The 21,742-nt window shown below is 53.6% G+C and overlaps 4 protein-coding genes and 1 pseudogene across 5 annotated transcripts, besides 1 other annotated feature; 3 read left to right on the top strand and 2 right to left on the bottom strand.

Moving 5' to 3' along the window:
- Positions 1-102: 102 nt before the first annotated feature.
- NCS57_00744300 (Cytochrome b5 heme-binding domain-containing protein) lies at positions 103-689 on the top strand (the record flags this gene model as incomplete). The annotated part of the gene is made up of 4 exons (XM_053057293.1): positions 103-193; positions 281-315; positions 389-446; positions 508-689. The coding sequence occupies 4 exons, from the start codon at positions 103-105 to the stop codon at positions 687-689; spliced, it is 366 nt and encodes a 121-aa protein (XP_052913488.1).
- Positions 690-1,603: 914 nt separating this feature from the next.
- Positions 1,604-2,050, bottom strand: NCS57_00744200 (annotated as a pseudogene). Its single transcript has 2 exons — positions 1,940-2,050; positions 1,604-1,888 (listed from the first exon to the last, which is right to left on the bottom strand).
- Positions 1,604-2,050: a sequence feature.
- A 2,745-nt stretch (positions 2,051-4,795) lies between these two features.
- On the top strand, positions 4,796-7,345 carry NCS57_00744100 (uncharacterized protein; the record flags this gene model as incomplete). Its single annotated transcript, XM_053057292.1, has 5 exons — positions 4,796-5,349; positions 5,401-5,676; positions 5,731-6,519; positions 6,577-7,159; positions 7,217-7,345. 5 exons carry the CDS (start codon positions 4,796-4,798, stop codon positions 7,343-7,345), a joined length of 2,331 nt encoding a protein of 776 aa, XP_052913487.1.
- Positions 7,346-13,197: 5,852 nt separating this feature from the next.
- Positions 13,198-14,778, top strand: NCS57_00744000 (C2H2-type domain-containing protein; the record flags this gene model as incomplete). The annotated part of the gene is made up of 1 exon (XM_053057291.1): positions 13,198-14,778. One exon carries the CDS (start codon positions 13,198-13,200, stop codon positions 14,776-14,778), a length of 1,581 nt encoding a protein of 526 aa, XP_052913486.1.
- A 5,180-nt stretch (positions 14,779-19,958) lies between these two features.
- NCS57_00743900 (Altered inheritance of mitochondria protein 24, mitochondrial) lies at positions 19,959-21,712 on the bottom strand (the record flags this gene model as incomplete). Its single annotated transcript, XM_053057290.1, has 5 exons — positions 21,556-21,712; positions 21,460-21,489; positions 20,293-21,395; positions 20,060-20,233; positions 19,959-20,003 (listed from the first exon to the last, which is right to left on the bottom strand). Exons 1-5 carry the CDS (start codon positions 21,575-21,577, stop codon positions 19,959-19,961), a joined length of 1,374 nt encoding a protein of 457 aa, XP_052913485.1. The 5' UTR covers positions 21,578-21,712.
- Between the last annotated feature and the right edge of the window lie 30 nt (positions 21,713-21,742).

The following is a 21,742-nucleotide window of genomic DNA, read 5'->3' as shown; positions in this document are numbered from 1 at the left end:
GGCATATGACGGAATCTTTAAAGCTCTCACACTCTCTCTCTTCTTGTCCTCACTCACAACCCATTCACTCAATCATCTTGTTCATTCTCTACGCTCATCACCATGTCTGGAAAGTTCGAGCCCAAGGTCCCCGTGAACCTGGATCCCCCCAAGGACGATCCCATCTCTCCGGAGGAGCTTGCCGCAGCTGACGGTACGGCCATGTCCCCCGCCATGATGAGGAGTCTCCAACCTCATTGAACCCTCTGCAAATGTTAAACTTGAGCTAACTCGACGACAGGCAGAGATGGAGGCAAGTGCTACGTGGCCATCAAGGTATGTCAAGACGCATGCACCGTACAACTCGTCCTCTCCAAGGAACACGGCTGAACCATCTGGAATGAATTAGGGCAAGGTCTACGATGTCACGGGCAACAAGGCTTACCAGCCAGGAGGATCATACAACGGTAATTCTCTGCGTCTCCTATGAGTCGACATGACCCGAATTCGCTAACACTGCTACTCTAGTCTTTGCTGGCAAGGACGCCTCGAGGGCGCTGGGAAAGACCTCGACCAAGCCCGAGGACGCGCGCCCAGACTGGCAGGATCTGGATGATAAGGAAAAGGGAGTCCTCAACGACTGGGTCACGTTCTTCTCCAAGCGGTACAACGTCGTCGGTGTCGTGGAGGGCGCCACAAACATGGATTGACTAGCCGAGTTGCCTCCGAGCGTCCAAGTCAAGCTGTAGATTTTCCCAACTTGAGCCCCCCTTCCTTTTGGTGCCTCGTGTGCAGTGCAATCACCTAGCTTGTCCGATCTATTTCTCCGCTGCTGTGAGCTTTGTGGAGTGTGAGGCCACCTGGAGCATCTTTGATCTCGTTGTTGCTCGCCATGTGGTGGTCAGGGGATATATGAGCTGACGGGAAGTTACAATGCTTTGCTTTAGCATGGATCTATCAGCTTGTACTATCGCTTTTTTACTGGGACTCGACATCATACGACGACAGGATCCATCATGTTGATACGAAACTACATCTTGGGAACCCACGGTCTGTGCTTGGAACCCCCATCTCCAGGTCACACCCCAGATGAGGATGCACCACAGACGTTACCCCTTTCAAAGGCTGAATGCAAACCCGTTCCCACACGGTTCCTAGCTCTCTCATGCCGGCATCGTAACACAGGCCGGGCCGCAGGTCTCTCCTCCCGCGGGCCAACCACCGCGCTCCTGGCTCTACTGGGCACCGATGATGACTCCATGCTTGGGAGCCGAAGCACAGCAGGGGACACACACTCTCCAGACCTGACAGGTCCGTTCCACATGGCCCAGTTTTTACGTGTTTGCAATCGGGAAAACCCCCGTGGCAAGATTTCTAGCTATCGTTGATGTGTAACCGCACGAGATCCTCGACGACCCGGGTCACGGGCCTGCACGGCTCGCATATGTGCCGGGTCTAGAGCAAGCCCCGAAATGATTTAACTACGTACATATATATAAAGGAACACACGATGAACCGTAACCGGCTGACCTCCCAGACGTAGCCCTCCCCCCTTAGCTAGACTAGCTTAGAGTATGGTTACTCGTCTTCCCACCCACCGCCATTACCAAACTGAAGTACCTGTTCAAGAACCTGACTGCTGAGAACCCTGACTAGGCATATGCTGGCCGCCCTGGTAGTCGTGCTGCCCCTGTATTTCCATAGCCTGCCATGCAGCTGCGCAGTCATCACAAGGCACGCACTGCCGCCACGAGTTCCGGAGAACCTTGACGCCGAAGCATTGGTGGTTGGGGTCGTTGCGAGCAAAGTGGCAGTATGACTTGAGCCGCAACGTAGAATGGTTGCATAGAAAGAGGAATTCTTCCCAATCGCACATGTTGGGTGTTTGAGGGGATTGGATGATGAGTATCTGGGTTATCAAGGTTAAATGGAACTGGATATGGAAGTATTGGTCGCTTACAATGGGCGATTGTGCTTCAGGGCCTTGAAAATAGGGATGGAAGATGGCGGCAGGGCTGAATCTAGAGCGTAGAGTATAGTACGGTTGCGAATTGAAGGAACTCTGTTTTGAAGAGGATGAACAAGAAGAGTCCGATGAGGCAGGACTCGAGACCTTTATAGCCGTGATAAGTCTGCCTTGACGTCAAGGCCCATCTCTCCAAAGACATGTATGTCTGATAGTTGCTGGTTCCTGTGGCTGTCGCCCACACGTTGAACAACCAGCGAGGGGCGACATGGTTACAGATCTAACAGTCTCCGGGCTGACCCAGCATCTCATGCAAGGAATTTTGGTGGCACATGCGGTATTCTGGTTCGATGGGATCACTTTCCAAGTGTAGAAGTTCTCGTCGCCACGTTCCCGGCAACGTCCTTCTAAAAGGAGCATGTTGCAGGTGGACGAACGCAGATATCCAGGGGGAGCGTGGGGAGGAGGGGCCAGGGACTCGATACTCAGGTCGCACAGTGTCGTTTGTGGCAGTTTGATAGAGATTGTAGATTGCGTCGAGTGTGGTAGCTGACAGTTGGGTTCTGTATTGTGTTTACGAGCATGAGGAGTGCCCAGCCGCATGGTGCTTGGGGGTGAATATTTGGCCTTGACTTCAAGGGCATCCCCACTGAGGCTCATATCGATGAGGCAAACCGCAAGCAATTCGTTAATAGACGTCTAATGGCATCAACGCGGAAGCATCTCCTGTAAATGAATCACTGGAATCATGTACGGTACGCGACTCGACATGCACAAGAACATGCATGCGCGATCGATAGATGCCCCATATCAAGATGAATCAGCTCGGCTCAGGGGCGGTCTCCGAAGAATGAATCCACGGGAGGATGCAGCAAAAATTTGGCTAACGAACGGAACCGATGCAGGCATCCCACTCAGGCTTGTCGGAAGCGTCGGTGGGAAAAGAGAGAAGAACAGGAAGAGAAGTTAAGAGAAGCAGGTGTCCGTTAGCGTGGTTTGTTCAGGTGGGAGAAGAGACAACAACCGAGATGTCATGTCTTTTGTCAAGGTGAGATGGCATCCATGGCATGACATTAGGGCCATCAGAGACACGCATGATGCAGTTGTCGATGCCACTGGGCACTTGAAGTTTGGATAGGAGACAATAAGACGTTTCCAATGAGAGACGAGAAGAGAGTGGCCCAATCAAAGGGCTGCCGCGACAGATGCTGGCAAGATGGCGATTCCTGGCTGGAGATGGCCTGCCCAGGTACACAGCTGCGGAGGTTAGTTTGACCTCGTGCGTGGTCGGAATTTCCAACAGACGATAGGACCAGAAATTCCCACAATTGTGTTGGAATGGGTCGCATTCTGTGGATGGAAAGGAAAGGGTGGGTGGCGCAGCTGTGATGAGCCTCGTCGGAGGTTTGGGCTCTAGACAGAGAATTGCTAAGTTGGTGGTGGTGGTGGCTCATGGGCCTGCCAAGATTGCACATTGCGCCCAAGCATCGTGAGATATCTCAAATGGGGACGAGGAACTGAAGAGGAGTAAATACACAAGTGTGCGAGTAACTCATCAAATGTATGAGAATGAATGAATAGATGGATGAAATGCGGTGATGGAGGCCCTCTATTCGGCATTTTTCATGGCTTGAGCCGCATCCTCGTGGTTCGCAAAAAGGCTTCCATGGTCCTTCTCTGCCTTGCGGTTGCCTTACAATGTCCTGGGTTGAAACTGGCCTCCTGATTGGCCACACACGCTTCGTGGTTTGGTGCAACGCCTCCAAAAGTGAGGCGGCCCAGCGCAAAACCATTTGGATCCATCCTCCTCCCTCAAAGAACATGAACTGTCGTGCATGGATGGAGCCCAACAATTCTCATTCATCTTGGACCTGATTCATCGCTGTTTGGGATCGAGTCCTGTCCCCCTTCCCCCCTTTCTCCTTTTCTTTCGCCCTCTGCCGCTTGCTCGTCCGCCACTTCCTGCCTCGTTCATTCTTGTCATCTCTCACTGGCTTCCTTCCTTCCAACAAGGTACCTTGCTTAGGTAGCCCGTGACGCGAAGCTTCAACTCCCTGACCTCATACTCGCTCCGCGAACCTTGACTCGACGCCTTTCGACCCTCAGCCTTCAAGCGCCATCGTTGCATCTAATCAGACTACCTAGCATTCAGCATATAGCTTATACCATCAAACAGTCTAGACAGCCTAGCATAGCACAGCACATCACAGCGCTTGTCATCACACTCAGTCGTCGAACCTGGATCCCTCCCCGAGACCAACCCCCGCACCTAATGAGGCTCTGCGATCCCGCTCCTCCGGTCTTGGGCTACCTGTATGCTTTTTTCTGTTGATTCTTGGATTTTTGGAAACCCTGCGTACCACTTGGCCTGCTTGTTTGCAATGTCTTGAGCCTTTGGCCCTCGACAATATCCCTTCAAACTACTACACGGAAAACCATCTGCACCCCTTTCCACGGTCTGCTCTCTTCATCTTGCCGTCCTTTGTTTTGTTGCATCTCCGTCCATTCTCCTCCTCACTCCCCAATCCATGCCTTGCACAGCCAACGAACAGTCCCTCAAACACCACTGATGCCCCTCTGTGCTCTTCTTGCCCTTACTCCTCACCACTTGTGGGATGTCCGGTTGAGTCCGTACAACCCAGCCAGATGCTGACCTCGGGCATGAGTAGTTGACCGACTCTTGCTTCCTCGTTCCTAGCAACATTATTACAACCTCGCACCCTCGTATTAGCAACCTCCTCGTTCATGAAGACCAGTGTTTCTCGGTATACAGTACGAGACCAACACCAGGATAGCCATACTCTTCCTCACCTGTAACTATACGGGGTTTCCCTGGACAATATCTTTACAATGAACAACTACAATCCTTCTTTGGGCCGAGGCAGAGGCGTCAACAACTCCTCCCAGGCGCCCCAACAAAGCTCAATATTGAGTCCCTTTCCTCAGTCAAGACCTCAGGCTGGAGTACCCTCCCACTGGAACTGGGGTAATGCTCCCTGGTCACATCTAGCCTTCTCTGGTACCTCCAACGATAGCCAAACTCACCAGCAAATCCTTGGCGCTTCCGGTTTCGAGTTCCCTGGTCAGAACTATCGGAATAAGCCCATATCCGAGTGTGAAACCTTGCCAGATTCCACCTATGGAAGCGGTCTGACCCAGAGCAATGCCAATATCTCCAGCTATGGCGAGGATCCCGACCCCGAGTCCAACGCTGAAGCCCAGCTTGTTGGGAGGGATCTACAATCCCTCCAGCTGCAGACCCAATCTGCAGCCGATGATTCCCCCTTCTCCCCATGGAACCGCCCTCACCCTCCTGCGAGCATTGCCACAGCCCCGGTCAAGGGAGAACGGCTTCACCCGTGTACCAAATGCCCCAAACAATGCCGGACCAAGTCCGAGTTGAGGTATGTCTAGCATCTCATGATATGAGAAAATGTCTGACTCACGTTTATTAGAAAGCACATGCTGAAGCATACCCTACCCTACCACTGCGATGTCCGTGGGTGCTCGCGCGACAAAGGTTTCACCTCTAGGAACGACCTTGACAGACACAAGAGGACCGTCCACGCGGATCGCTCAGTAGCCGGCCGTTTTTTCGTGTGTACTCTTGATGGCTGCGCCAAGAAGAAACACAAGCTCTGGCCGAGGGCAGATAACTTCCGGTGCCACCTCTCACGCGTGCACGGAAAACAGTACCGCGCCGATGATGACCTCACCGAGTATGTTTATCGGTATGTTCGAGTCCCACCCGTCTCATCCTCCCAACTATTGCTTACACATGCCAGCTCTCCACCTCCATCGCAAGATCTCCAGGGCGTGGGAGGATCTGCTATGGAGTACATGCCGAGCCAGGGCTCTCATTTTGCTCTCCCTCCCTCATCCGAGATCATCATGCCACCCAATTTCCGCGACCCGTATAGTGAAGAATCGAGGCGTCGGGCCTCGCAGCTTCAGACCAACAATGAGTTCTTGCCTCGGATCTCGACTTCAGTCTCCTTTGACCGAGACTCATCCAACCTCGCCCCCGTCCAAGAAGGTGATGGGCTTTACATTGCTCCAGGCTACTTGAACCGGCCGGCCTCGAACACCGGAATTTCCCTTTCCCCCACTGGATGGCAGCCCTCAAATCCCAGTGAACAGAACCTTTCTGGAGGTGGCCAAAGTGCTTTTGGATCTGAACCACAGGGTACCGCTCCATCGATGACCATGGAAGACACATCCCGGGATAGTCAATCGGATATCGGGGTGTCTGGCACACAAAGCTCGAATACCGAAGACCAAGAGCCCGAGCAACCCGATGTCAGGATGACAGATGCAGATGACACCCCTGCTGCAACGTCAACCCCACGAGGACAGGCTGCAAAAGACTCGTCCAGTCCAAGCCGAGAATCAGTGAAGGCTGTTCTGGACAGGATTCCCAAAGACTTGATCGAGAACTACCTGAAAGTCAAAGACGGCTCTGCTGGATCCAAGGATGATGCCACAAAAGAGGATACGGCCGTCGGCAAGGGCCAGAATCAAATGCATAAATGTCCAGAGTGTATAAAGACGTTCTCCAGGCAGTGCGAGCTCAAGTAAGAACCGGTCACCCTGGACCATCCAGCGTCTATTATACTAACACGCACCCTTAGGAAACATCTTAAGAGGCACTCTAAGCCCTACGGTTGCACATTCCCCAACTGCCGAAAGGTTTTCGGCAGCAAGAATGACTGGAAGAGACACGAAAGCATCCAACACTACCAGCTCGAGACGTGGAACTGTGACCATCCCAAGCCAAATTCGACAGAGGTGTGCGGAAAGGTCTGCCACCGCCGCGAGAGTTTCCGGAATCATCTTACCAAAGAGCACGCCATCTCAGACTCGACCGCGATCGAGGAGAAGCTCGACTGCTGCCGGAAAGGACGTCACTGCGATGTCAAGTTCTGGTGCGGCTTCTGCGTCGAGATCATTGAAATCACCGAGGCCGAGAATGCCTGGGCCAAGCGATGTGACCACATCGATGATCACTTTTGCGGCCGCGGACAACCCCTGAAGCGCATCTCCGAGTGGAAGCACGAAGATCCAAAGGACAACGAGGCCAGCCCAACTCGTGAGACCGAGCCGGACTCGCCACCGCAGTCTTCCACTTCCAATACGGGCCCCAGGTCCCCGAATAGCTCTACGCCAACTACCGAGGCCAAGAAGAGCACCCCAACTCAATACATTTGGGTTTGCGTGAGTCTTAATCTGTCCTTGCCGTATACATAGAAACTAGCTAACCCCAACAAACAGTGCAACTGCAGTGAATACCACAACTATACGAGCAGAACAACAAATCCCTGCTTCAGCTGCAACCACAACCGTTGCACAGGTTGCAAGATCAGCGGGGTGTCCGTTAACGAACGATTGGATTTGGGCTAAACGCTATCTTCCAGCAAGGGCGAATCCCTTTTCCTTCTTCTTTTCTTCTTGGGCTTTTGTTTGGAGAAATGGGCGGCCGCGTAGGCTGAGTGATGGTTTGATTACTGCTTTGATGATATGGATGGATAGATATACGACGGATGATATACCCTACTTGCTACCTGGCGTGTTTGGATACAATAGTTGTGGGAGACAGAAAAGGGGAGGCCAGCGGTTTGGGCGAGTTTTTTCTATTACTATATGATTTATGACGACTTCTTTCCCTTTGTTGAGTTGGGCACTCTGTTGTTTAGTTAGTCACTCGCAAAGACATGCAGTGTTGGACACGGGAACAAAGAATACAGATTTTTTTTTTTTTTTTAAACACAACATTGACCTTGGAGCACATGCTGTACAACATGATAAACCCATTTACTTTGCAATTTAATGATGTGCGTTGTGTATCACCCCTCATCCTCCCAGCTGAGGCTATCCCGACATGCAGACTTACAGAAGCGGCACCTGATAATGCCGGCGGCAAGGATGGGCGTGGATGGGATCCTTGCCCCCTGATTACCATACATATCGCTTATGATTTGATTCCTGTCATGATTTTCTGTGGGCGAGATTGGCAAAGGGCAGGCATAGGCGCCGGCATGACGGAAACCGGGCCTTGGGCTGCAGAGACATGCAACGCCACAAGTGAATTCCAGCTTCCCGTTTTCCGCCTTCTGGCTTGCACCGCGTGGAGAGACCCAAGAGTCCCAGGTACATCATCCTAAGCGCCCAAGGCGCGTATTCTCCAACCCGAAAGGGGCAACTACATCAGCAGGAGCAACGGGCTGGTGGGCTGGTTGGCTGGTGGGCCGTGTGGGAGGAACACCAGCTGCATCCCCATTCTACCCTTCTACGCCTGTAAGAGCCGCAGAAGGGTGACAAATTCCCCAGTCTGGTCACCGAGTCCATAGCCGCGTGGGTCTGTCTCGGTGGTCACATCCCGTCGTCAGGAAGCGCCCGAGCGGCTGGACTGACATTTAGTCGATGAGAACCCTAGCTAGCAGAGGTTGGCATCGGGGTGCAGACTCACGGCGGTGTGAGTTCAAGGAAATACAAGTGCCGAGATATGATCGGCAAGCAGGAAGCTCTTGCCAGCATCGTGGAAAGCCACCCAGGATCGGGATCGTGACCCAGATGAGCTGAACAGGGGTTGACGGTTGGGGGTCAGCTATGGCAAACCGGCTGTAGTCGCCGTCGTGGATAGCGTCCTGCAACCATCCTTTCCGCGAGGACTTCGCAGTTAGACAGGGTCGGCAACATTCTTGGTGGTTGGCCGGGAGCTGGAACACTGCGAGTTCATCAACTGACTGGGCCTTGATGATAGATCGTGTTGCACAGCAGAAAACTATCATCTTGTCGATACCATCGTGTCATCAAAGGGCTAGGATTCAGGCCAAGGAAAAAGCAAATTCAAAAGTAAAGAACCATTAGCAGTGCTCAGTATAGACCAGGGTTGACCAGACTTGTTCGGCGAACATCAGGCAGTTTGGCGCTCACGGTCCTATAGGAAAAGGTCTGGGGAAGTAGCCTATTCCACCCGTGTCTCAGACACGCAAGATCTGTCTTCAGGCTGAGTCGACCTGGTCTGGGGACAGAGAACTAGGGGTGGGTGGTGGCTATGACGATGAGGGTGACGATGACAGGACGCATGTCAATAGAATGCCCATGTAAGGTTTCCGGTGCGTCAGTTCGACAGGGTCCAAGACATTCAGGACCTAGTCACCTTGTGAGGTGAGGTATTGCTCGCAGAGATCCTAGTTCGGTCATTAGAAAACACGCTGCAAAAGAAAGGGGCCCGCCGCCACAGAGGGCCGCAACCTGGGGCGCGGTCTGGCGGGCATCTTTTCTTTTTATTGAGCACTGTGGACACATGAATGATACGTCGAGGGTCTTTGGCAGCAGTTGATAGACATGACGGGGGACGGAGGGCCGGCCAGCAAACAACGGCTGGAGACTAGTGGTGGGCCTCCTGTCGCATGCCAGTGTGTGCCCCAGACTTGTAAGGCCCGCGGTTAGCTCTTCTGTGAGCAAGGGGCGACGCCTCAGAGGGCTGAAGATGAACTGTCCCAGGATGGCAATGAACCAGGAGCCCAACAGCATGAGATTGGAGGCGTCAAACTACCGAAAATAGCAAGGGCATGGATGAGGTGACATTCACTACCAATCGCCCGTCACCCCAGTTCGCCGTCGACCATTACATGTTTTTCAGCTCGACGATCTGCCGAAGAAGGCGTAAATGTCCGGAAACGAGAAAAGATGCCCAGGAGTGGGAACTTGCACCAGGTAGGACCCCATCTGCAGCCAGCGATGGGTCTCTGTTCAGCCCCTCGTCCCTGATGGCGCGGGTTCTTACTGGCGGGGCATTCAATGCCCCTTGCTCAGCCCATCTAACCGGCGAGTATTTTCATCGTGCATCGAGTTGCCAGCCGGCTGAGTGCCAAGATAGTGTTGGGTTGCGTTGACGAACATTGCCGCAGCCACAAGCCTCAGCGACTTGACATAAGTGTTGGCGGTTGGGGGCTACCCAGCCCATGTGTGGTGTTACACAGAAATGCAGCAGCTCTTCAGCTGTGCCTCCCGCTGTCCAATCGAGGTGGACTGGTGTGTCCAAGAACGACGCCAGGGGCCTTGCCGATCCGACAGGTCAGTGGACGAACCGGATAGACGGGATTTTTAGTCCAGGGAGGACCGGGGTCAAGACGATGTTGAGCATCCATCTCCTGTACGGGTCCACGGAGTAGGTACCAACAGAGGAGGCCAAGCCCGGGGGCCGCAGCTGTCGTTCGTTGGCAAAGCAGATTTAACGTTCTGTGTTGCCCCCACCACGATACGCCATCTGATAACCACCTGTGAGCGAAGCGAGGCATCTAGACGCGTCCAGTTTGTGCAGTCCCGAGGTCTCGAGGGGACAGGTCATGTCGGGTACTGTACCGAGGAGGGAGTCTTGTCGACAGAAGTTTGAAATTCCCTTTTCAGCCGTGTGGTATTTGGACACTCTTTGGCAGTGTAAAGTGTCTCTGACGATCATCAAGCAGTCTAGCCATATCGATGGCGACGGTGCATGGGCGGGTGGCCTAGCATCGTGCACTGAAGTTGAGGTGGGATTGAGCTCGATAGACTGACATGGGTGCCCCCTGACGGCAAGATGGGTCACTGGATGCTATCGAGGATGACAAGAAGCCAGGAATGGAGCAAAGAGCAAATGTCAACCTAGGCATTCGAGATACAGCTTTAGGCACGGAATGACCCGTGCAGCAGATGCCAGGTGGAGGGATGGGTGCAATTGGAGAAAAAGGGTTCTGGGTTCTGGTACAGTTGCTCTTCACTCAAGCTGGGCGACGAGATGTTGTTGGTTGTGTTATCCCAGGGTGGGGGCTATTCCGCTTTTGGAATGGCCGGATCAGTTCTGCGTTGGACTCAGCCAATGAAGGAGGTTGAAAAGGGTTAGCGGAGTCCTTTGAGTTCCACTTTCCTCTTCTCCCCCACCAATCAGGCCCACCTTGCCTGCCGCCTTCCCACAGTGGGTCCAAGGGTCCTTCCTCAGCTCCAGCGATTGGCGCACCGCTAATCTCGCGTTCTCGCTTCTTGGCCATCACCCCCTTCATTCACACTCACCCCTTCACCCATCACGGCCGGCTCAAACCCAAGCTTCGGGGAGGGGAGGGGGGAGACAAGAAGAGACTGACATCCATTTCAGATGAGAAAACTTCCAGTGGCCACTCCCAGACCCGACCTACCCGCCTGTCATCTGCCACGATGCGATGCGGTTCGATAGATACGCTAACGAGACGCTCGATCGGACTGCCGCTCCTCCCTCCGATCCTGGAAATAGCCAGCCCAAGCCGTTCTTGCCCTTCCGGCACGAAGCTGTCATTGGAACGGAAATGGCTTAGCCTCATCATCCCGCCCACATGCTCCAGCTCACCAACCAAATACCCTCCCGCATCTCCATCTCTATCTCTCCGTCTCTTCTCCATCAACCGTTAAGCTTAGCTGCTCCACCTGTGGGCTCGTGGCCTATGCGCTAGACTAGGATCTGCCAATTCCGTCACCCTCGTCATCGGCCACCTCACCCAGGGCCGTAGGGCGAGACGGACAGACGGTCTTCCGTTGAGGCCCATGGCCTGCCGCGTCCTTGGAGTGGTCGACTCTCAACTGCCAGCTGGACCGCGGATGGCCTAGCCAAACACCACCAATAGTTTCCGTCAGAGAGGTCATAGCGGCGTCTAGACAGACGCCAACCACCTACGCGCCAACAATGACTTGAACAAGCCTCAGACCTCACCTCGATGCCCATGTTTCTTTGCGCGAACGAGCGCCCCAAGCCCGAGAAATACCAGTCATCGACGGCATCTGTAAAAAGGTTAATCTTGATGGACGACTGACTGACTCAAGATGGTTCTTGCCGACAGCCGTTTCAAGCCACTGCCGTCCGGATCTACTCTCAGGGTCACGTCCATCCGTCCCTCTTCGCTCGCACGCCATTGTCCATCCCTTAACGAATTCCCTCTCTCGGGTCATGGCTGATTCAATCTCTTCAAGTATCCACACAGCTACCGTTTCTTCTGTCCTGCCACCGTTCTGCGGCAACGTGGTTGTCACCGCTGAAGACGAGGGTGCATGGCATTTGAGAATCAAAGGGCCGGGACGGCGGAGCGGGCCACACTGGCGGTGGCGTCAAGGCCCTGTGTGCCTTGACTAGCAGCATACCCACGAGGTCAAGCGTTCAAGGCTCATCTGTCATGATGACAGCCTTTCTTCAGAGTCTAATTCAACACAACTCTATACCCGAGGTAACGACCGTCAAGCCCACCCATAATGTGCAGGTTGTGCTGGCGCCGCGCGAGAGCTGAGTTCCCCTCAAGAGGTCACTACTCACTGTCTTAGAACAAGCATCCATCGAAAGGCATCACCTGTGTGGACTCGCAGGCGATAGTGTTCTGTCTGCAATAGGCAAGTGCTCTGGGGTCAAGTGAACCCCGGCCTCGCCCCGAGGAGAAATCAAGCAAGAATTGCGATAGCCACCCGGGGGCGTCGAATTCGGGCACTGACTGATCCAATGTTGAGGTCCCCGAAGAGGTCTTTGGCGCGAACCACATCCACTAACTCCGGTTAACCTACTGTTTCAGTCCAGAACGGACGGAGTCTGCCCACCCTTGAGCAAGCCAAGCACCAGGATGCCTGGGGCCTGGGATTGCTGCACTCGACAAGGAGGGGAGCAAAGATCAGCGCTTCGCCGTGGTCGTGGCTTGCCCCGCCACTCCCAATCCCGAGGTAGACAGGGAGGTACCTGGTACGGAGGTACAAAGGTACAAATGAGGCTCTGCTGGCTCTGCTCAGGGACTCGAGTGCTCCCACGCTGGAAGATGTGCAGAAGAGCCCTCACAGACGTCTTTGGCCTCGAGACTGGGGTGGTCGGCCTCGCCTTAAAGATCAGCTTCCTCTCGCCCTCCCACAATGGAATCTTTTTTTTTACTTGGCTTGCTGTTCAGCAAACAGTCCCTGGCCCATCGCTTCCACTTTTCTTCAACGAGCGTTTTTTATCCCGGCCTTTCAACCCTGCCAGCCGTCTTTTGGTGCCTGGCTAACACACATTGTGCCCTGCATCGCATCCATCACCAAGTACACGCCTCATCTTCATATGTCATACCCGCGTACTCTTCTCATGATCTCAGTGCGACGCGTACATATCCTTCCCGCTTCCTTGCCCTGAACCAATATTTTTCTATACTTTTCTTTTTTATTGCTCATACTCTTGCCATCTTGGGCAGTCTGGTCTATTCTTTTTTAGCTGCAGGCTAAGAAACATTGCCATCATGGACTACAGCGTCTTCCCTGGGGATACTGATGGGCTGGCATCTGAACATCATTACCATCCCTATTCCAGCTCCAGCACGCATTACAGCAATCACCACTTCGAAGGCCCGATTGATCCTCGTCTCCAACCTGCAACCATGCAACGATACCTCCAGGAGCAACCACCCTTGTGGTTCGAACCGCATCCGTGCCCCATGCCAATCCCTCCCTATGGCTACCCTTCGGTTGTCTCGTCGATTGCACCTGGCGCGCAATTTCGACACGACTCCCCGATCTCATACCAGCAATCGTTGGCAACCAGCGATAATGACCCATACGTTGATAGCACCCAAGGCCCATCTACTCCTCCCAACAATGTCATCTCGTCCCCTCATATCGCCCCGCAGGATTCGCACTCTCCTCGATTTATGCTCACTGGCCTTGCCGACCCAGGCGCCGGCTCGGACAGTTCCACGTCGACTCCATTCTACCATGACCCCAGCCCGAACCCTTTCGCCTCGCTAAACAACCCAACATATGGGGTTAACAACAAGGCTCAGACGTTTAAGGCCTATCCCGACCTCCAGGACGCTGACACAGAAGATGCACAACAAGCCGACGAAGGGTCCATCAGTGATCTTTCCAGTCCAACCAACCACGATGACGACGATGACGAGGAATACAAACCCACGCGCCGAGCCAAGTCATCCCGAGCCCCCAAGAGTACCCCCCGCCGTGGGCGCCCAAGACGATCGAGCTCTGGTACAAATGCCAGTAAAACAAAGATTTCCAAGCCGAGTCCTTCATCCCGCACTCCCATGGCCCGCAGGCTGGTCTCGTCGTCTGCTGTCAACACCAAAGTCTGCCCACACTGCAGCAACGGGTTCACAGATCAGGCAACGCTCCAGAAGCACATCAACTCCCTCCACAAGCGTCCTTTCACCTGCGTCTTCCACTTTGCGGGGTGCGATAAGGTGTTTGCCAACAAGAACGAATGGAAACGTCACGTCTGGGCACAGCATCTGAACCTCCACTACTGGCTCTGCACCAATGGCGCATGCGGGCACGCATCGAATCAAGAGGGCGGCGATTACTCCAAGGATCCAACCCATGGTCGAATCTTTAGGCGAAAGGACCTGTTCACGCAACACATCCGTCGGATGCACGCGCCTGCTCATGTTGTCAAGGCAGAGAAGGACAAGAACCTCCCTCCCGATTGGGTGGCGCAGGAGAAGATGATGCAAAATCGGGCAGTTCGACAACGCTGCGAGCTGCCGCTGTTCATGCGTTGTCCTGCCCAGAACTGCCGCGTCGAGTTCAACAATGCCACAAAGACATGGGACAACCGCATGGAGCACGTTGCCATTCACCTGGAACGTGCGGCCAGCAATGAGGAGCCCGCAGTGCTATTTGGCGGTGCCAACGACGTTGAGCTCACGGAATGGGCGTCAAGCCCGAACGTGAATGTCATTGAGTTGACTACGGGAGGATGGAAGACATGCCAATCTCTCAAGGCGACCAGGGTCGAGCTCTGCGAAGCTCCAAGCATTGACACGATTCTAGACGAAGACGCCGAGGGCGAGGAGTGCACATACGAGTGATGCGAGAAGCATCAACACTCGGCGGCATCAGGACCCTCAGAAGTCGAGGGAGATTTGGGCGTTCGTTGTTGTTTTGATTTTCATTGATGACATCTTGGGCTAGGATCAGGTTTTGCACGGTTGGACATGATTAATTAGTGACGATGGATAATTTGCTGGCGTCCAAATTGGGGTTTTTCTCTTTTGTCGTCATGATACCACCATCGCATCGGCATGGAAGTTTTTGGTTCCTGCGATGGAAGTTTTCTATAATGGGCATATTTCCTTTTTCCTTGCTCTCTTGTATGTAATTTTTCATGCCCTCTATCTCTATGGGCTGTCGCATTATTCATTTTGGTTCATTCACTGGCATCATGAGCATTTCAGACGAAGGTCTTATTACACGTTGCATTACGGTAGAATACGGAGCGGATAGAGAGTGATAATGTCGTTTACGAGTTACGAAGGGGGGATTTTACAGAGTCGTCAATTACTCACTCATTGGTCAGACAACACCTACAACCAATGGAACCTGGACATAGCAGACGTTGAGCATCTCGATCCATTCCATCTCGTCAGTTCCGTCATTACCCGCAGAGCCTCAAGTCCCCTCCTCCAGACGCCCCGTTTTGCACTTTTTCCACCTTCCATGGCCTGGTTTTTTTCCATCCCATGTTCCAGCTTTTCATTCCCAGCTCATGCAGTGAGAAATCCTCCTCAGCCATAGATCAGCTGCACGCATCAGTCCAAGCCCCCGGAGCGTGGCATGCCTAGCCCAGCCCTCCATCTCAGCCCGTGACCCCATGTACCGTTTACCTTGTTCTCTCTCCTTTTTCCCCTCGCTGCAGGAGGGCTGCATCAAGATGCAGGGCAAGTCCAGTCCCACCCCCCTCCCCTCTCCATTCCCCCCCTGGCGGTCAGGCGATGCACTTCGATCTTTGGGGGCAGGCTATGGTGATGTAGATCGTCTTGTTCGGTCTGGGACCGGCGAGATTCTATTGGGCGGCAAAGCTATGGCGTCTCTCTGCGCGTCTATATGGCTGAATCCGTCGTAGTCGCATTTTTTTTTTAATTTATTTTGGTTTAATCCTCATACCCACCTCCCCCTGTCAAGCCACATTGGCTAGCTCTTCATCCGCACTTTGGGGGCACTCACGCACTGTCCAGATCCAATACCACGGAGAGGGAGCGTAGGATTCGATGCACTTTTATCTGCTACGTAATGGATAGTGGAGGCTAGGTATCTGAATACATATACAGTGCGTCTTGGGGGCCCAAACGGCCCAGTCCTTTCCTTTCTTTTCACCCCCTGTCACTTTGCACATTCATTCACATCACTTCTCTCGCCGAGCCTCACCTCACTCACACTCTGTCCCATTAATAGCTATCCATGCTACTCCCTTCTGTCTGTTTCCGTACTCAACATGCCTAAATCTGCTTGCTGCGCCTCCATATGGCTCTCTCAACGCTCTATAACATGCATCCATGACTGTCAAGTCTCTCAAACAACCAATAGTCGACTACTTGCCAAGCAACACTTATCTATACTTCGAATAATCTCAGCTACCACCCCACTGGCAGCGCCTAGTCGTCCATTAACTGTTCAGTAACGTAATAGACTTGCTCATCCATTGGATCTGTTGAATCATGTTCAAGTCAGCCTGGCGATAAAGCAGGTCAAGGAGGTTCACTCACTCATGCACAACACTCCTCAACCTCATTCGTCCGTATCAAGCGCCTGACATGTCCTGTGACATGTCCCACTCTCCAAGTAAACCCTTCTTCGATAACTGTGTGACCGGCTTCCAAGCAGCTCGCTTCCAGGTCAGAAACCCCGACCTGTCACGTCTCCATGACGGTCAGTCAACCCACTTGTACTGTTTTTGGGGGACCCTGAGCTGGTCCCATGTGCACTGTCGAATTTCGCTGGGCTCTGCGTTGCTGCCGGTTCTTGCACTCCAGAGCATAGCCTGGTTCGGTTGCCTTGCGCCACTCGATCCATGCCTCATATGCTTGCTGCTGCCCCGGATTTGGATTTACTGGCTTGGGCACAGGACGAGGTTGAGAATGCACACCCCCCGTTGTCGCCAGTGGAGCACTTGGCATCGGGAGAGCTGAAAGGTTGTTCACAAAGGGCGTTGGTGAGACAGAGAATGGTTGCATCGCGGGACTGATCGCCCCCAAGTTCAACTGATTCGTCAACCCACCGGATGGTGGGCAGCCTCCCGCGCTTAAGCCCAGCCCAAGCCCAGGAATCGTCCCAGATGCTACTCCAGGCGTTGCGTTGAGCCCCAGAGGCTGGCAGGTACTCAACGGGAAAGAGAATGGTGGCAGCCCCGGCAACGGCCCAAACCCTGTAGCACTCATATTCAATGTCGGAATCGTCCCGAAGCCAGGGAGAGAAGTTCCGTCCATCTTATCGGCACCATAGTCAGCCGGCAAGAGGGGGTACGGCCTGTTGATGGCCTGGAGGGTGCTGAAGATCGAGTCATCTCTCTTTCCACATTCTTTGCCACCCTCTATGTCCAACAAATCTCCCGTGAGCTCTTGGGAAGGCTTCTGGTCATCTTGATTTTGTGCTGTTGTCATTGTGATGGCCCCCGGAAACGAAAGAAATTCTCTTGCTCTTGGGTTCAAACCCCTGGAGAGCGACTCGGGATCCATACACACACCGGAATCTCGAGAGCTTTCTTTCCGCTGGGAGCCCTCCATATACGAAGAGCTGATCCCTGAGTCGGACCTGTTGGCTTTCTGCCGTTCTCCAGCTTTAGCTTGCCGTTGTCCAAGGGCTTGCCCCCAAGGACACCCATGGCTGCGAAGCGATGCGTCTTCGGGTTCTTCCTTTGTGATTTTTTCTTCTTGCCGTGTTCCCCGGTGAAGTTTCTGTAGCATTCTTTGAAAAGCGTCATGTCGAGACTCGAGTTCTCCCTGTTTCTCTGCTCCCTTGGGCAAGGGGGCCGCTTGCTTTCCCGTGTTCGAGTTTGATTGAGTTTGGTAGTAAACACTTCCTATGTTAGCAACCGCGGGGTCATGAAATACAGCGTTTCTTGCTCTTTCAAGCCGTCTCTCCTGGGACTGATCAATGGCTATTTCCTTGCTTTCAAAAGACTGTCTCGCTGGGGAGTGGCGGGGCCTTGAAGGGGCTTCTCCAGTTGTTGCTGCCCGAGGCTCATCAAAGCCGCAGTCATCATTGTTCTCCTCGGTGATTTTGGGACATTCTCTGCGGATGCGTTGAATCTGAGCTACAGATGCAATTGGGGTACTGCTGGCGCCGGAGTGATGCCACAGTCCGCCGCCCCCTGCGAAAAGGGGGGTGACCTTGATAATGCTGACAGGCCGACCGTTGGCAAAGAGGCCCGGCAATGGCATATGGTGAACTATCGTGCACAAGCCACGGTCCATGGTGTCGGTTTCGTGCATTTCGGTCGATGATAAATTCATTTCGTGACTGGCATTGGACGCCAAGTCCTTATCATCCACGTCAGTCTCGGAGCAATCATGACTTGATCGCCAGTGATTGACAGGATTGATGTGATCCCAAGGGCATGTGTATTTGCAGATTTCTTCGTTCCCGTGCAACGTTTCGTCTCCAGGTGCGTGAGGGTCTGTTTGTGTGTGAGGATTGCCTGCACTTGACGTGTCGGGTTGTTGCGGGCTTCGATCCTCTCCTCGACGACGCCAGTCCGGATTTTTCATTGCTTCGGCAAACTTCGAGCTACCATTGTACTCACCAGAGTGGTCGCGTCGGGAGGTAGAAGGAGCGGAGCACGTTTCGTCGAAGGAAGATTCATCTATCGAGGACGGCTCCGTCTTGATCAAGCCTCGGGCTACCCGGGCGCGGCTGGTTCTTTCGGAGACCATACTGAAACCTGAGGGCCCTGTGAGTCAGCTTCAAATGGAAAATTCAATTGGTAACAATATCAAAGGGGAGCCCATACAAGAATCTTGTGTGTTGTCGAGCGTTGCTGGAGATGGTTCAAGGCTTAGGGTAGGAGATGCCGCAGCTTGTGTGCCAAGAAAGACCGAACTGAGGATCAAGGCTGCGACACTAACCCTAGGTAGATAAAGTGCCTAGGACTTGTGATTGTTGAAGCGGTCTGTGAGTCTTCACTGTGTTCTTATTTCGACGAGTGTGGTGGTATTGAGGTACTGTGGCAGACCGGTGAACTGGGCTTCTGACAAGTCGCGGGCGCGGTTTCTTGGTGAAGGGCTCGGTGTGTCAAGCGACATTCAGTGGACATCCAAGAGGGAAAGAGTCTTAAGTAAAAGGATGTGTCAATATAAGTCAAGAGACAAGACTCTTGCAGCACCATGAAGGGACTTCAAGCACTCACCAACTCCCAGGCCACCCGCCGGATGGAACGTTCCCTGCCAAGAGAGGGTAGGAAATCGAGAGTCTCAAAGCAGCGGTACTCGAACACCCTCCAAGAAGGACCAAGATGACGAGAACAAAGGGGCAGAAATGGGTTGGAATGGTCGCTGGAAGAGGAACCGCTTCAGGCTTATTGCTCTAGACAAGATGCCTTAATGCTGCGTGTAGCGCGATAGAAGGTCCAAAAAAGGGGGCTAGCAAGCTCAAAGCGAGGGCCAAGATGTGATGGTGTAATTGCTGGGAGAGGAAGTGATTGATGGGGAAAATGGAGGACGAGATGATGATGTCAAAGAGCTGGAGCAGGTGCGAGTTGAGAATGTCATGGGAAGGAGTCACACCAGGGCTGCCGCTACAATTACAATGACCAAAGGAGAAGGTGCGCCATGGGGGAGTCATGATCTTGCCTTCCTTCTATAGACTCGCTGAGCTTCCTGAGGGCAATCCCGTCGTCTTGGTACTCGCTGCTTGCCTCAACCTACTCGCCTGCTACCTACTACCTGCCACCGGCCGACAACTCAACGCCCCTTCCTGTATGTTTCTTCCCACTGATGGGAAAGCCAGGCATGTAGATAGAAGTGGATGCTAAGGTGGAAACACCAGAGGTACTCAGAAAGCACTAATAGGATCACACAAAATTCGAGGGACTTGGAGGATGCACTCAGGATGAGCAGATGCGCTGCATGAACAAGGTATTTGAGGTATCCAACTAACCCAAATCGAAAGCAACTCCAAACCAAGAACTTCCAGACACCTATAAACAAATTCGTACACATTGAGAAATGACAGTTGTGGCGTGATCGCTTGGTCCTTACGCCGTTCACTCCCACCCTTACCCCTGATACTGCTGTCCGCCCATGTAAGCAGCAAACGCCCTCTGCAGTGACGGTTAGTAACCAGACCCCTCAAGCGATGACGGAGATGAGCACTTACCGAGTTTCGAGTCTGCATATAGATGGTACCGGGTCCGGTGAACTTGCAGACGAGACCCTCCGCCGAAGCCATGCCACTGATGATGCCACCAGATGCCACGCGCTCCATGACATACTTGGTATTCCAGGCAATCAAGTGGCCGTTATCCACAATGTATTTCTCGCCATCGACAAGCTATAGACATATCGTGTCAGTGGGACACTCCATCGTTAGGATTGTTGAGAAAGCCTTACCGTCTTCTTGATGATGGCACCGAAACTCGAAATCCACATCAGACCTGTGCCACTGATCTTGTACACCCACAGACCTTCACCACTGAACATGGCCTTGCTGATACTTTGCCGCTTAAAGTCCTTGATGACGCCCTGTGTCGAGGCAAGATAGGCGTCATGGCCTACTGACCACTTCTCCTGACCAGTTAGACGAAGCGTGGTGACATCGCCGAGACTGTGCGGTGCGAGGAGCACCTCACCAGGACCAACAAATGTCGAGCTTGACATCTCGCCACCGGTGATCATCTTCTTGACGCTGAACTTGATCTGCCCCTTCAGAGTGACACTGGGAGACATGGCTATCATGGCGCCTGGCTTAGCACTCATCGGACAGCCCATGGCAAGCTGAACAGTCAAGATGGTGTTGGTATCTCGATGACTGATTCGGTAACTACCTCCGTTGAATGTGCCGACGTCATCGGACGTGGCCTGGGCACCTACGAACTGACCCGCCGGAGGTGCTCCTGAGACAGTCATGGCTGGTGCGACTTGCGCCGGTTGCTGCTGTTGTTGAGGCTGTGGCTGTTGCTCCTTCTCGGCTGGGTGTGAACTGCTCTCGGCCTGGGGCACAGCGGCCGGAGGTGGCGGTTCAAAGTGCTGTTGGTGAGCCTGGGGAGTTGCTGCAGGAGGAGTTGCCACAGGGGGAGTTGCTGCGGGCCGCATGGCCAAGTTGGTCTGCTGTCCTGGCGGGGGAGGATATTGGACCTGTGATTGTGGAGGCGTGGGCTGAGGAGGTTGCTGCTGAACTTGGTGCGGCTGCGCCGGCGCAGAGGTGGGAGGAGGAGGATAGTACGTGTGAGCTGCTTGCTGAGGGTGAGCTTGCGCCTGGGGAGAAGGCGTCGGCTGCTGCTGCTGCTGCTGAGGAGGAGGTGGGTAGTGTATCGGCGTTGGCTGATACGGCGATGGCGGAGCATTGGGAGATGGCGTTTGCTGGGGAGGAGGAGGATAGTTCATTGCATGCGCAGCTTGCGCTTGAGGCGGAGGAGGGTAGAACTGCGTCCGGTTCGCTGGGGGAGAGGTCGGAGGTGGCGCATATTGGACTTGCTGCTGTGGTGGAGGAGGAGCTGGTAGAGATACGCCGAGGTCAGCTTTGCTATAACTGAAGTCAACTGCGAGCTTCGCACGAACCTGGCGAACCCTGGGCCGCGCCGGGCGGAGCTGTGAAGATATCATGGTCAGTCTGGTGGAACTTGCTTGGGCACGAGGCGTGGAGGAGCGACTTACGAGGATAATAGTGGGAAGCCATTGCAATTGAGCTCCTGTTACACAACGGCTGTGGCACTTTCAGGACAAGAAGAAGATGATGAGGAGAAGAATGATCGACAACAAGATTACGGAGGAGAACAGGAAAGAAAAAGGATCCGACCCCGGGACAGCTCTCGCCAGCACAGCTTCGAGGTGGTCAGTTAAT

The sequence above is a fragment of the Fusarium keratoplasticum genome, chromosome 5 (assembly GCF_025433545.1).
Source record: "Fusarium keratoplasticum isolate Fu6.1 chromosome 5, whole genome shotgun sequence".
Lineage (NCBI taxonomy): Eukaryota > Fungi > Ascomycota > Sordariomycetes > Hypocreales > Nectriaceae > Fusarium > Fusarium keratoplasticum.
The sequence above is the reverse complement of the archived record's forward strand: the minus strand, read 5'-3'. Positions and strand labels throughout refer to the sequence as shown.